Genomic DNA, 12,755 nt, shown 5'->3' with positions numbered 1-12,755 from the left:
TGCTGGACTTTATTTAGGAAGAGGAAGGAAGGAAGGTAGAAAAGACAAAATTACAGCTGAACAAGGAAGTTTTCTCTGGGCGTTTTCTCTCAGACCAGGGATAGGGAACGGGAGAACAAAGGAGAGGTAATATGGGGCCCTTGGGATTAGATGGCCCAGAGGCCCGGCTTCCCAGTATAAGCCATGCAGGCCAGAGACACACAGGAAGGAGTGGAGTTGGAGCAGGAAGCCTGGCCTGGGCAGCTGGTATCGAGTGGGCAAGGGCTGAGGGGCCTCCTCAGGGTGCCATGCACCCCAGGGCACTTGGACCATTGCTGGCCCCTCAGGCATTATCCCATTTGGAATGTGAATGTGGGAGCAAAGTGGGCACAGGACCCCACCTGGGAATCTTCTTCCCTCTACGTCGGTGGGGAACTAGCACCTAGGCACCCACGTGGGTATTTATATCTGAACAGACAGAAAGACGCTTGAATCAGGCACTATGTTGAGAAATGTATTTATTTGCTAATATATTTATCCATAAATTCCATCTGGTCTCATCGTTTTCTTCTGTCATGACTGTCACTCAGGGTAACAACTTTGTTTTCTACATGGGCAAAGATAAATTATTCCTGATATCAGAGGCTAGGCTCTGATTTATGCAAGGACAGAGCAGAGTGGTGGGCTTGGCTTGTAAGCCCCTAAAAGCGTGGTTTACTGAGACCAGGGAGAGAGAAAGTATGACTGGATTCTCATTGTGGTTCAGTGCGTTACCTGTACTATTATTGTACTGTTTACTTCACACTCTATAATGCTTCAGTGACTTTCTTTGTGACCCTGGGCAAATACTCAGATATATCTGAGTATACTCACATACCCTGGTGCCTTTTTCCACCCGTGAGATGGGCCCACTTCACGGAGTTGTTGGAGAGCTCCGTGAGACAAGAGAGTGAACTGTGTTCCAAGGTAGAAAGTATGCAGTGATAGAGAACATCCTAACCCCAGTCACAGAGCCCATCTGAGCACGACACGGGACGGGCACCAGCAGCAGACCGGTCTTGAAGAAGCTCAGTTTCCATTTAGGAGGCCTGGTGGGGCAGATAGAGCAGCAGGGCCTGAAACTATTTATATCCCAAGCTCCAGTTCAGATAAACACAAACGACTGTCCTCTGCCTACACACGGGACTATTGTGAGGAATCCACAGAGCTGGTGCTATTGGAGGTATGAAGAATTGCACAGGGCCTGGAGAGCCTTCGCTCTCCTCCTCACAAAGCACATCTTCCCTTTCTGTTTCTCCAGGAAAGGTATGTTAGAGGCGGTCGTTGTCTGGTGCGCAGTTCTGAACCAGCGAGAAAGGCATTTAGCAGCCCATAGGGTGAAATTAAAAAAAAAAAAAGAAAAAAAAAAGGACACAATCTCCTACAGATGATCTGAAGTACAGGAACTGTGTCTAAATGCTAAAAGCTGCACAAAGCGTAAATTATCAGCTGGAACGTGGAAACGTACATAAAGAGCTTTTAGAAATAATTAAATACGCATTTTTTCGGCCGTCTGCTCACCGGCCAGCGTTCCTGTGGACGCAAATGGAAACCCAATCACGCTCCCTCCCTGTTAGGAATGGGGGGGGCGCCCCCTGGATTTCTTCTCGTCTCTGCAGAGATAATCCACAGGGAGGCAGTGGACTCGCTGGCTCTGCGCTTTTAAGACGGGAAGACAAAAAAGAATCTCCGCTGTCATCCAGGATCCTCCAGGGGACCGGAGGCCCGGGGCCAGGGGCCTAGATCAAACGGTCCGCGCGCCGGGATTCCGCCCGGGTCGCGACGCGCGCGCAGGCGCCCACCGCGCCGCACCTCCCCCACGGGCCCCGCCCACAGGCCCAACGGCCGCCCGGCCTCGCCCTCGCGCCGGCCCAGGTGGCGGGGGTGCGCGCCGGCACAGGTGACTCCCGGCCGGCCCAGGTGACTCCCGGCCGGCCCCGCCTCCTGGCGGGAGAAACCATTTCCTAAGGCGGGTGGAGGGGCGGGGCCGGCGGCCTCCCAAGCCGGAAGAGGAAGTCTGGGACACCGGAAGTGCGGGCATTATGGGTAATTTGCTATTTACTTCCTGCGAGAGGAGGTTGGGGCTCCTTCCTTCGTTGTTCTTCCGTGGGAGAAGATGGCCCTGGAGACGGTGCCGAAAGACCTGCGGCATCTGCGGGCTTGTTTGCTGTGTTCGCTGGTCAAGGTGTCTGTGGGGAACCTGGTTGAACGGGCGATGGGGGACCAAGCTGGGGGAAAGTGGGTGGAACAGGGCTACAGGAACAGTGAAGAGAGAAGTCAGGTCCAGGATCCAGGGGGTGGCAGGGGGACGTGGGAAGCAGCAGGAGGCCATCGTTTAAGTCGGTAGGAACGCAGGTAAATCTTGCAGCCGTGGGCATGGGCGTTCTCACATGCCTTCGCAACTTCAGCTCTCAGCACAGGCCTGACCCTTGACAGACGTTCAGTGAACTTCTGTTATAGCCGAAGGACATTAGGAATTGGAGGAGGGTGGGGATCTGCAGCTGAGGGAGTAGTCGGAGAAGGTGCCTGACCCCACGGAGATTTAGGGGAAGGAATAGGTAAAACGCAATTGGAAACAAGAGAAGAAGGATTGTGAGAGTGGAACTTAGGAAAGGGGCTGTAGGAATGGTGGGTGGGGGACCTGATGAGACGGAACCAACATAGGGAGCCTTGTACTTGACCAGGTAAAAGTATGGGGAAAGCTGTTTTTTCTCTTCGCCTTGTTCATGCTCACCTCTCTCCTTTCTTTCCCCTCCCAGACTATAGACCAGTTTGAATATGATGGCTGTGACAATTGTGATGCATACCTTCAGATGAAGGGTAACCGAGAGATGGTATATGACTGCACCAGCTCTTCCTTTGATGGGTAAGCCCTTTAGATTGCTGCATTCCTTCTTTTACATTACCCGTATCCCACCAAGTAAATGTGGACAGACTCTTGAGACCCTAATCCTAGTTGGTCTCAAAGTTATTTTGAGACACACTAGTCCTGTGCTGTCCAGTACAGTAGCCACTAGCCATGTGTGGCAGGGAGTACCTGAAATGTGGCTAGTCCAAGTTCAGATATGCTTTACCTGTAATGTGTACAGTGGATTTCAAAGACTCAGCACAAGGAAAAAGAATGTAAAATATCTTGATCTTTCTTGTTTTAATCACATGCCAGAATAATAATACTTTGAATATGTTGGGTTAAATGAAATATATTATTGAAGTTAATTTCACCTCTTGTCTTTACTCCTTTAACATGGCTACAGAACATTTTAAAAATGACTTGCGTGGCTTTCATTATATTTGCACTGGACAGGTCTTCACGAGACTATTAGCTCATTGCTGATAGGGACTGTTTATGTCATGCACCATGACCTGGCATAGGGCCTGGAGGGTGACGGATACTTAATACACATTTGTTGAATGTATGAAGATCCTTTTTGAAAATGAAGGGTAAATTTTGGCCCCAAAGCTGATGCTTTTAGATATCTCTAAGAGGCCCTAAGAGAAAAGTTTTCCCTTGGTGAGATTGCCCAGTGGCGGGAAGGGGAATGAGAGAAGTGTGAGTGGCTAGGTCTCAATTTTCCTTCCCCAAGGGAGGAGCCAGAGGGCAGTATTCTTTGGGGGTTAAGTTTCTTTTGGTTTCTAGGCCAATTAAGGGTCTACATGCAAACTGGGCCCAAACCAGTGCATGCTAAAGTTCCTTCAAGGTGGGCCAACTTCATTCCTCCTTTGTTTGCCTTTAAGGAAGAGTAAAGGATTGAGCAAAACAGATGTTGTCGTGGAACCTTTGCTTCGTACATATGTACACGTGCATGTGCACGCTCAGATACTCCGGGTCTTCATTCGTTAGCGCTGTTACCATCCAGTGCTAACAAATGAATGGGCTCCCATCTGTGGCTGCTGTGAGAGATGGCAAGAGTTACACAATGAGATACTTACAAGTGAGAGAGACGCAGTGTAAAGTTTTGCATGTTAGGGTTTTGTTTTTCTTTGTTTAAAATCTGGTAAAATACATATAAATTTTTTTTTGCCATTTTTAAGTGTAGAATTCATTCAGCGGCATTAAATATATTCATATTTTTGTGCAACTATTACCACCTTCTATCTCCAGAACTTTTTTTTTTTTTTTTTTTTTTTTTTTGGCCACACGGCATGTGGGATCTTAGTTCCCCCACTAGGGATCAAACTCGCGCCCCCTGCATTGGAAGCGTGGAGTGTTAACCACTGGACCGCCAGGGGAGTCCCTCCAGAACTTTTTTCATCTTCTCATTTCCTCCTCCCCGCAGCCCCTGGCAACCAACATTTTGCTTTCCCTGTGAATTTGATTAGTCTAGGTACTTCCTGTAAGTGGAATCTTACCATATTTGTCCTTTTGTGATTGGTTCATTTCACGTATAATGTCTTCAAGGTTTATCCATATTGTCGCATGTGTCAGAATTTCCTTTCTAAGCTTAATAATATCCCATTTTATGTATATACCAAATTTTATATATCTGTGCATCTGTTGATGGACACGTGGATTGCTTCTACCTTTTGGCTGTTAGGAATAATGCTACCATGAACATGGCTTTACAAATACCTGTTCAGGTCCCTGTTTTCACTTCTTTGGGGTATATATACAGAAGTGGAGTTGCTGGATTATTCTGTGTTTAACATTTTGAGGAACTGCGATACTGTTTTCTATAGCAGCAGCATTTTACATTCCCACCAGCAGAGTACAAGGGTTCCAGTTTCGCCACATCCTTGTCAGCACTTGTTACTTTCTGTTTTTTGTTTTGTTTTTGATAATAGCTGCTCTGTTGGGTGTGAAGTGCTATCTTATGGTTTTGATTTGCATTTCCTTAATGATTAGTGATGTTGAGCATCTTTTCATGTGCTTATTGGCCATTTGTATATCTTCTCTGGAGAAAAGTCTCTTCAAATATAATTCAGTTATAAAAACTTGGAAATAACTACAGCTTCTAAGCAAGAAGTCTCTGAGGACTCCCATCTTTGGGCCACGGTTCTGGGTTTTACATTAAGTAACAACTCTGATACTGTCAGTGTCTTACTAAAAGATTGTCAAGAGAGTTCTGAAGCATGCTATGTTCAATTGAAAAACAAAAGGTTATGACCATTTACCAGAGTCTGGGCATAACAGCTGCACGTGTCCAGGTTAAGCTGTCATTGTTTTCGAGTTCCTTAAGAGTTGAGTTGATGATGAGAACTGAGCAAGTAGAGTGTTTTGCCCATTTTTGAATGAGGTTTTTGGTTTTTTGTTGTTGAGTTGTAGGAGTTATTTATGTATTCTGGTGCGTGTTAGGATTTGAAGAGTGAGGATATCAAAGGCTAAAGGAGATCAGAGGAGGGCTTGATGAACTCAGCCCGAAGTGGAGGAGATAGAATGTGAGCCAGGCTCTTCATTAAGGAAAGACGCACAGGATTTTTCAGGAGGTTGACATGAGAGAAACGTAGGAAAAGCATTCTAAACAAAGGGGCTGACCCGAGCAAAGGCATGGGGTGGGAAAACCAGGGTATGTTTGCAGAATGGTGGGAATTCTGTTCAGGTTAAATCATAAGGTTGGGTAACAGACACTGTAAGGCTGGAAGGATAGATTGTGAAGGACAGAGGAGAATATACTTGTGGTCAGAAGAACAGCCTGCATACGTGCCTACCCGAGACTGGTCTGCCGGGCCAGGGCAAGTATTACCCTACCTGCCACCCCTGGAGGTGGGGTCAGTTCCACTCAAAGCATATAGCTGAGAATGTAGGATTTGGATGGGGAGGGAGGCTTCCCAAATAAGAGTCCAGGATTGCTGCCAAGAGAAGGGGGAATGGATACTGAGGAGGCAGTCAACAAATACCAGTGCCTGGTACAGATCTGTCACAGGAGGCGATCAGTAAGTATTTGATCGAATGGGGGAATGACAGAAGTGACCTCTGTAGCTTCTGAAAGCACCTGAAGCTTACCTGTCCTGCTCGGAAGCAGGCTTCTGGCCCTTGCGTAGCCTCTGTTGCCTGTGCTCTGGGATTAGAGCTACCCCCCCCCCCTCCGAGAAGAATGATTAGCATAATGAAGCAGAGCTCGTGTTTACTTAGCACCTACTCTGTGCTAGGGCTTTTCATGTGTTAGCTCAACCTTCTCGTTTCATCTTACTGATGAAATTCTGAGGGAGGTCTCCATACGTGTGTCAGGCTGTACAGCTCATTAAAGGCAGAGCTTGCTTAAGTCTAACTTGTTTCTAGTAAGAGGACCCATTGTTTTGACTCACCCTCCCCTTTGCACCAGGCTCCAGGCCTCAGTGGTTGTGTTGGTTGTAATCAGTAATGCCATCTACCTCAAAAGCTGTCCCATTTCCCAGGGAATCGGTAGGCCAAGGATGCTTTTGAGCATGGCGAGATAGTCTTTGGGGGTTGATGACTGACCTGTGACTGGTGGGCCAGGGACGTAAGTGCAAAGGACCTTTGTCAGTACTAGCTCTGAGTCAGTCCCTTCCCAGCACTAGAACTTAGTTTCCCCTGCTTTCTGGTAGAAACTCAATACTTGGCTTTTTCCTAGGTTTCCTCTCCCAGAACTTTTGTGCTGGCTGGGAACAGAGTAAAGGGGCAGGGTTGGGGTGGGGGGCGGGCAGTTCCCTTGGTCTCTCTGTTCTCTAGTAGAGGCAACTCAGGCTGACTGTCTATTTCTTTCCCCTTTCTAGAATCATTGCGATGATGAGTCCAGAGGACAGCTGGGTCTCCAAGTGGCAGCGAGTCAGTAAGTGTCTCCCTTTCTCTTTATCCTGGCCGGGTTGTGTTGTCAGGGCCAGGGTGCGTGTGGGGGAGTCTTCAATCAGTGGGTAGGTGGCCCCAGAGTGAGAACGATGAGGTTGGAGGAAAGCCAAGGAAAGTGTCCTGTGTCCTGTCATTTAACACTTAGAGCCCAAAGAAGTGATGCTCTTTGCTGGCAGTTGGCGGCATTTCTTTCATTTTTAGCTTAAGCTTCCATTTGGTCTTTAGTTGTAATTCACTCTCTTTTTTTTTTTTTTTTGCGGTACGCGGGCCTCTCACTGCTGTGGCCTCTCCCGTCGCGGAGCACAGGCTCCGGACGCGCAGGCTCAGCGGCCACGGCTCACGGGCCCAGCCGCTCCGCGGCATATGGGATCCTCCCGGACCGGGGCACGAACCCGTGTCCCCTGCATCGGCAGGCGGACCCCCAACCACTGCGCCACCTGGGAAGCCCTGTAACTCACTCTTAAACTGCAGTCTCTTTTCTTCTCTTTCAGGTAACTTTAAGCCAGGTGTATATGCAGTGTCAGTCACTGGTCGCCTGCCCCAAGGTAATAATAATCATAGTAACGGCCAATGTTCATTTACTGTGCCAAGCTCTATGGAAGTTTCTTATGTGAATTAATGCCAGTCCTCACAACTCTATGAGGGAAAGCAAATCTCAGAGAGGCTAAATAACTTGTCCAAGGTCACCCAGCTAGTAAGTAACGGGCCAGAATTTGGGGACCCGGGCATCCTGGCTCCAGAACCCTTGCTTTTGACGACTACAATGTGTCTCTCTTTTTCTTCTCATTCTTACCAAGTCATTGCCAAGCACCTGCCTGGATCTTCAAGGGTGACAAGCCGACCACGCAGCTCGGTTGATGAGCCGTCCAGGAACTCCAGTTTGCTTAGAGCACGCCACCCCTTCCCCTCACCAAGTGGTCCCCGAGGGACCTTTCTTCTCTTCTGGAGTCTTCTTCCCTCACAGAGCTGTTTCTTTTCCTGCTGCAGGAATCGTGCGGGAGCTGAAGAGTCGAGGCGTGGCCTACAAGTCCAGAGACACAGCCATCAAGACCTAGCGAGATGCACGGCCGCCAGCGTCTTTGCTCCTTGTCTCTGCCTCTGCTTATTTTTTGTCGTGAAACTAAATGGGCAGAACTTCAAATACGTGCCGCCCTCCGAGTCTGAGGTTCAGCAGACTGTTGAGAGAGCAGCGCAGTGTGTCCCTGGGCCATTTTACCTTCTCTGGGCTGCTGTGGGGTGGGAGTGGTTTGGGTTGGGGGATTAGCGGAGACTGACTTCAGTGGGGAGTAGGATGCGGGCCTTCCTACGCACAGCCCGGGGCTGCGCCCTTGCGCATGGGCAGGACTCTGGGTCAGATGCCAGCAAACACGAACCCCTAGGAATGCTCTTAAGCCCCTAACAGATGCCTTGCCTCCCTCTTCCTTTGTCTTAACTGGGCACAGTGAGCACTCGTCGCCCAGGAGGCATCTTCCCAGAGCAGCAGAGGCCCTTCTGCTCTTCGTCATCTGTCTCTGAGCCTCCAGGATTGTAGCCTTTCTAGTGAGCTTGCCTGGGTCTCAGAGGTCTGCTGTCCTGAGTCTCGGCAACTCCGTCAGCCTGGTAGTCCTGGTGTCTGGTGGTCGCAAGCCTTCTGCCCGCTAGACCTGGCACAGCAGGTGTCCCTTGAAGAAATCCTGAGGCTTCCTCGTATTACTTGCCCTTGACCCTGTTTAAAACCTTTTTTCCCTTCTTTGTTTTCTTCTTTTTTCTGTTCTTCCTATACCTTAGGCCCACCAGTGACGCCCGTGACCCCCCCTCCCCTACTTTCCTGCGTTCCCCTAACTGGAGGCCCTCAGGTTGCTGCTGGGTCTTGGTCTGGCTAGTTCGTGCCTCTCCTTTTCTCTCTGGCCTAGTAAGAGGGCCTTGAGTGATGTCACGGTATTGGCCGAGGTGAGTTATTTGTTTTGGAATTAGTTACCATAAATTCTCATTTACTTAAATTTCCACAGAAAATCCTGTTAAGTGTCCTCATTTTTATTTCCCTAAGTTTCTTGTTCCCATCTGCAAAACGAAAGTGATTACATCCTATTTACCTCAGGATTTTTGTGATTCTAAAAATAAAGCAATGTGAAAATTCTGTAGCTTAAGTTTTATAAAAGGTAAAACTCATTTGCTCTCCTTTATTCGTCGTTCTTCAGTGTATGCAGCATGTACACGATCCACCAGAATAGTGGGGGAAGTGCCTGGAACGGGCGCGCGGGCAGAGCTCTGACTCGGGCCGGGGCGCCTGCGCTGGGGCTTGGCGTCTTAGCCGCCTGGTGTTGCTAGTGAGTCAGTGTCTCCTGTTACCTGTGACCTGGACCGTGTGCGAAGGAGGGAGAGATGCTGCTTCTCCGGTGACCCTCCCAGGCCCAGGGGAGGAAGCTGGGACTGGCCCAGGCGCTCATGTCACCACTCACGGGTCCTGTCAAACCAGAACCGTTCTCTGATGCCTTCAAGCTCCGGGAGCGGCCTGTTAACCCCAATCCCAACTGAGCTTTTCCAGGACTTTCCCAGCCCAGCACGCTGAGCTCCAGGGGCGGCGGTTCCCGTCGTTCAGTTTCAACCTGAAAGAAGCCTTGGGAAACAGCCCCACCAGGCTAGAGTTTACGTCCCGGAGGGAAGACGTGGGTGTTAGCAAGAGTGCCGGGGCCACGCAGCCGACACCCAACTTTCACTGGCTTTCTCAGAAAGTCCCTTGGAAACCCCCAGCCGCCGTCCCGCGTGTCTGACCCGGACGTGGCTGCTCCGCGAGAATGGAAACAGTTGCGGGGGGCGGGGCGGGGGCAAGAGGAGCTGCGCGCAGATAACCACACTCCCGCCGCCGCGGCCCCACACCCGGCGGCGCCCCAACTGTCAGCCTCGCCGGAAGCGAGAGACGGGCGCTGGCGGCCGTGGGGGAGGGCGGCCGGCCGCAGCGCCCGGATCTCAGTCTCCGTGCGCCCCGCCGCTGCTGCGGGGGGCTGCGTCTGACTTGGCTCTCGTGCTTTCTCTCGGTGGTCCAGACGGGCGCCGAGGTGCCGGAGTCCTGTCCTCTGTTGGGAACCCAAAGAAGCTGAAGCACGGGCCGGTGGCTCACTCCCCGCGAGTGAGCAGTGCTGGGGGCGAGGGGAGGTTTCGGGCGCCGGCATCCCCGTGCGTGAGGGCTGCGCCCCGCCTGGGAGCCCGTCCCGTCGAAGTCTCAGCCCCATTCTGACCGCTGAGGTCCCACATCTGCCCGAAGCTCTCAGTCTCTTGCTTAGTAGTCTGGCTTCTCTCCTTGAGCAAGGCAAGCGTCCTCCCCAGTTCAACGAGGACGGACTCAAGTCAGAAACAGTGGTGGCCCGGCTGCCTTCCCCTTGCCTGCCTGCTCCTCATCCTTCACCGTGGGGTCAGGGTCTCCCCCAAATGGAGGGGCTAACCGGCAGTGCGGGCAGCCTCCAGCCCAAAGCAGGGGTTGGTAGCTGATGGAACAAGGGTCCGAACACTCCGGTCTTGGAGGGAGCGATTTTCCCAAGGGTAATGGGACGGGCTGGCGAGGGCCTAACCTTCAGGTTTAGGGACTGAGGTCTCACTCCTCTGGCATGGCCGTTACCTTCATAGTGCCAGCCTGTCTATAACCTCCTATTAATTCTCGAGTCCCCTCCCTGACACCTGGGGTGTGTGTGTGTGTGTAAAGGCGACAGGTAGTAAATGTTTAAGAACAGACTAATAACATCTCAGTCTGTCTGGAAGTCTGGTTCATGTTTGGTATCCGTAAAGCCTTTCATTTAAATAGCATTTTACAAGTCGACAAGGGGGCTTTCACAACCATTATCTTATTTGATCCCCCAAAACCCCTGTGCCAAAGTTAACATCCTTAGGTAATGATGCACAGGCTGAGGCTCAAAGAGTTAAAGTGACTTGGTCATGATCAAGTAGTGGAGGCTTAGCTCAAGAAATGCCTGGTTTAGGGCTGCGTTCTCACGTAGTTCTCCCCAGACGCAGCAGCTTTGCTCCCTTCATGATTTTTCCACAGAACCAGCAAGCTGCATGTGCCTGCACGCTGAGCTGCCCTAACCCCCCTACCCCCACCACCTACAATCGCTAGGTCTTCAAGTCCAAAACTAGCCAGAGAGGGGGGAGACAGTGTGGGGAAATGGCCAGAGAGGAGATACTCGGGATTTACTCAAGGATCCCTGTGCAGAGCATGGGGAAACTGGTCCAGTCCTCCAGTTCCTGCCTGGCTGCATCTTCTGTTCCAATCCATCAGCTCTCGGGTATCTGCTGGCCTGTGCCAGGTCTCTCCAACCTCTCCCGCTATTTTCTACTCACCACCTTCCTCCACCTGCAGCCCAGTTATGGCCCCTTCACGCTCCCCTGGAACTAGGGGCAGTGTCCCTGCCTCTCAGCCCTGCTGCTTCCACCACCCACTAGCCCTGACTTTTCTAAGTCACTTTACTTCTCTAAAAGAAGCTTCCTCTTCAAAAAAATGCAGTTGACAAAACTCTGGTGTTAGTTGACAGGATAGTGGTTCCTTGTGAAAGGTGGGGTGGAGCAGGTCATGAGGGGCCCCTGGTTATGGTCTGCTTTTGATCTGGATGCGAGTTACATAGGTCGATTCATTTTCTGGAGATTTACTGAGTTATACACTCATGATTTGTTCCCTTTTCTGTTTGTCCATTATACCTGAAATAAAAAGTTCGCTTAAAAAGGCAGTTGGCAGCACTTGTCTTAGGATAGTTTTGAGAATCAAATACAGTCATTTAGGTAAAAGCAATTTGAGAGCTGTAAACTACTAAGTCTACCTAAGAGATTGTCATTCCAAGTTGTCCCCCTCTAGATAAGTTCTAGCTAAGAACGTCATCACTCTAGCCTTCTTGGGCAATAGATGTTCAAATGTATCTATCCGCAAATATATCAAAACTGAAACATTTTTCTTCAAGCACCGTGGCTTTTTATCTTAATCTCTGTCTCTTTCTGTTCTTTCATTTTTATGACCTAAGTTTTGTTTATTTTTTTCATATATACTTCCTTTCTGTTTGGCTATGAGATTGTGAATGTGATTTAACCTCTACTTGGCTTAAAGTCACTGCTATAAAACCTCCATTTGTGTATCATGTGGTGAAATGGTTCTGGGACGAAGTGTTTCTCTACCTCTCAGATTCATGTCAGCCTGTCACTTCTGCGGCTCATGTGTGGCTGTCCCCCCTCCAGTCTTGTCTGAACCAGGAGATTAGCCATGCCGGTAAAAACTGCTGTTGGGTGAGCCAGTAAGTCTTGGACTGAGGAAGAAAGCACATGGCTGTCTGCCTGCGCCTTGGGGCTCAGAGGCCTTCACCATTGGGAGGGGGAGGTCTGGAGTGTCGGGGTGGACGAAAGAGTGGAGGCAGACCCTGCAGAGAATTCCAGGGCTGGGGGATTCGGGGCTTAGGCCAGCCCCTCACCTGACGAGTGAGAAAACTGAGCCCCAGAGTCAAGGGTCAGCCTGCCCTCAAGAGGGGGTCACTGCTACTTTGTATGTCCTCCACTGCCTGGCTCAGCACCTTTTGCCTACAGATGCGTGTGTTTCTCTCGCTTTTAGGCCCCAGGAAGCAGGAACTGAGTGCAGAGAAAACTCTGCCCTGGGCTGTTGGCTCCTAGATGCCAGATCCTCTGAGAATATGATAGAAAACGTCTCCCCTCTAGACCTCGACATTCCTAGTCTCAACACTCGCCCCGAAGTGGAGGGCAGGCATTATGGGGTCACGGACAGAGGACTTGAGGCCCAGGGGTCCGTCCCACAGCAGAGGGAGGCTTGTGCCTCTTAGAAGTCAGGGAGCCGGAAGGCCCCGTTTCGAGACCCTGTGCTGCTTCTTGCCTGTGCTCTCTCCTTCCTGCACACTGAGTCTCGTGCTCCAGAGAAAACTTGGGCGAAGATAAGGAACAGCTTCAGACGCCAGGGTGGGGAGACCCCAGCTTCCATCCAAAATGGAGCCCTCCTTCTCTCTTCCCCAAACCCGGCAACTGCCACCCT

At 50.5% G+C, this 12,755-nt stretch overlaps 1 protein-coding gene across 2 annotated transcripts; it reads left to right on the top strand.

The window, feature by feature from the left end:
* The first annotated feature begins 2,093 nt into the window (after positions 1 to 2,093).
* On the top strand, positions 2,094 to 8,911 carry SUPT4H1 (SPT4 homolog, DSIF elongation factor subunit). Of its 2 annotated transcripts, XM_081219219.1 has the most exons (5): positions 2,094 to 2,203; positions 2,778 to 2,884; positions 6,691 to 6,746; positions 7,255 to 7,308; positions 7,751 to 8,911. In XM_081219219.1, exons 1-5 carry the CDS (start codon positions 2,135 to 2,137, stop codon positions 7,816 to 7,818), a joined length of 354 nt encoding a protein of 117 aa, XP_081075345.1. In that variant the 5' UTR covers positions 2,094 to 2,134; the 3' UTR covers positions 7,819 to 8,911. The 2 variants fall into 2 exon arrangements, with proteins under 2 accessions (XP_081075345.1, XP_081075344.1); XM_081219218.1 differs by lacking the exon at positions 7,751 to 8,911 and having other exon boundaries at positions 7,255 to 7,737.
* The last annotated feature ends 3,844 nt before the right edge of the window (positions 8,912 to 12,755 follow it).

Source organism: Mesoplodon bidens (assembly GCF_964165515.1).
Source record: "Mesoplodon bidens genome assembly, chromosome: 19".
NCBI classification, from domain to species: Eukaryota; Metazoa; Chordata; class Mammalia; order Artiodactyla; family Ziphiidae; genus Mesoplodon; species Mesoplodon bidens.
The sequence above is the reverse complement of the archived record's forward strand: the minus strand, read 5'-3'. Positions and strand labels throughout refer to the sequence as shown.

Coding starts and splice junctions, on each gene's coding strand:
- SUPT4H1 (XM_081219218.1), top strand. CDS start 2,135: ATGGCCCTGGAGACGGTGCCGAAAGACCTGCGGCATCTGCGGGCTTGT. Junction 2,204..2,777: donor TGCTGTGTTCGCTGGTCAAG/GTGTCTGTGGGG, acceptor TTCCCCTCCCAG/ACTATAGACCAGTTTGAATA. Junction 2,885..6,690: donor ACCAGCTCTTCCTTTGATGG/GTAAGCCCTTTA, acceptor TCCCCTTTCTAG/AATCATTGCGATGATGAGTC.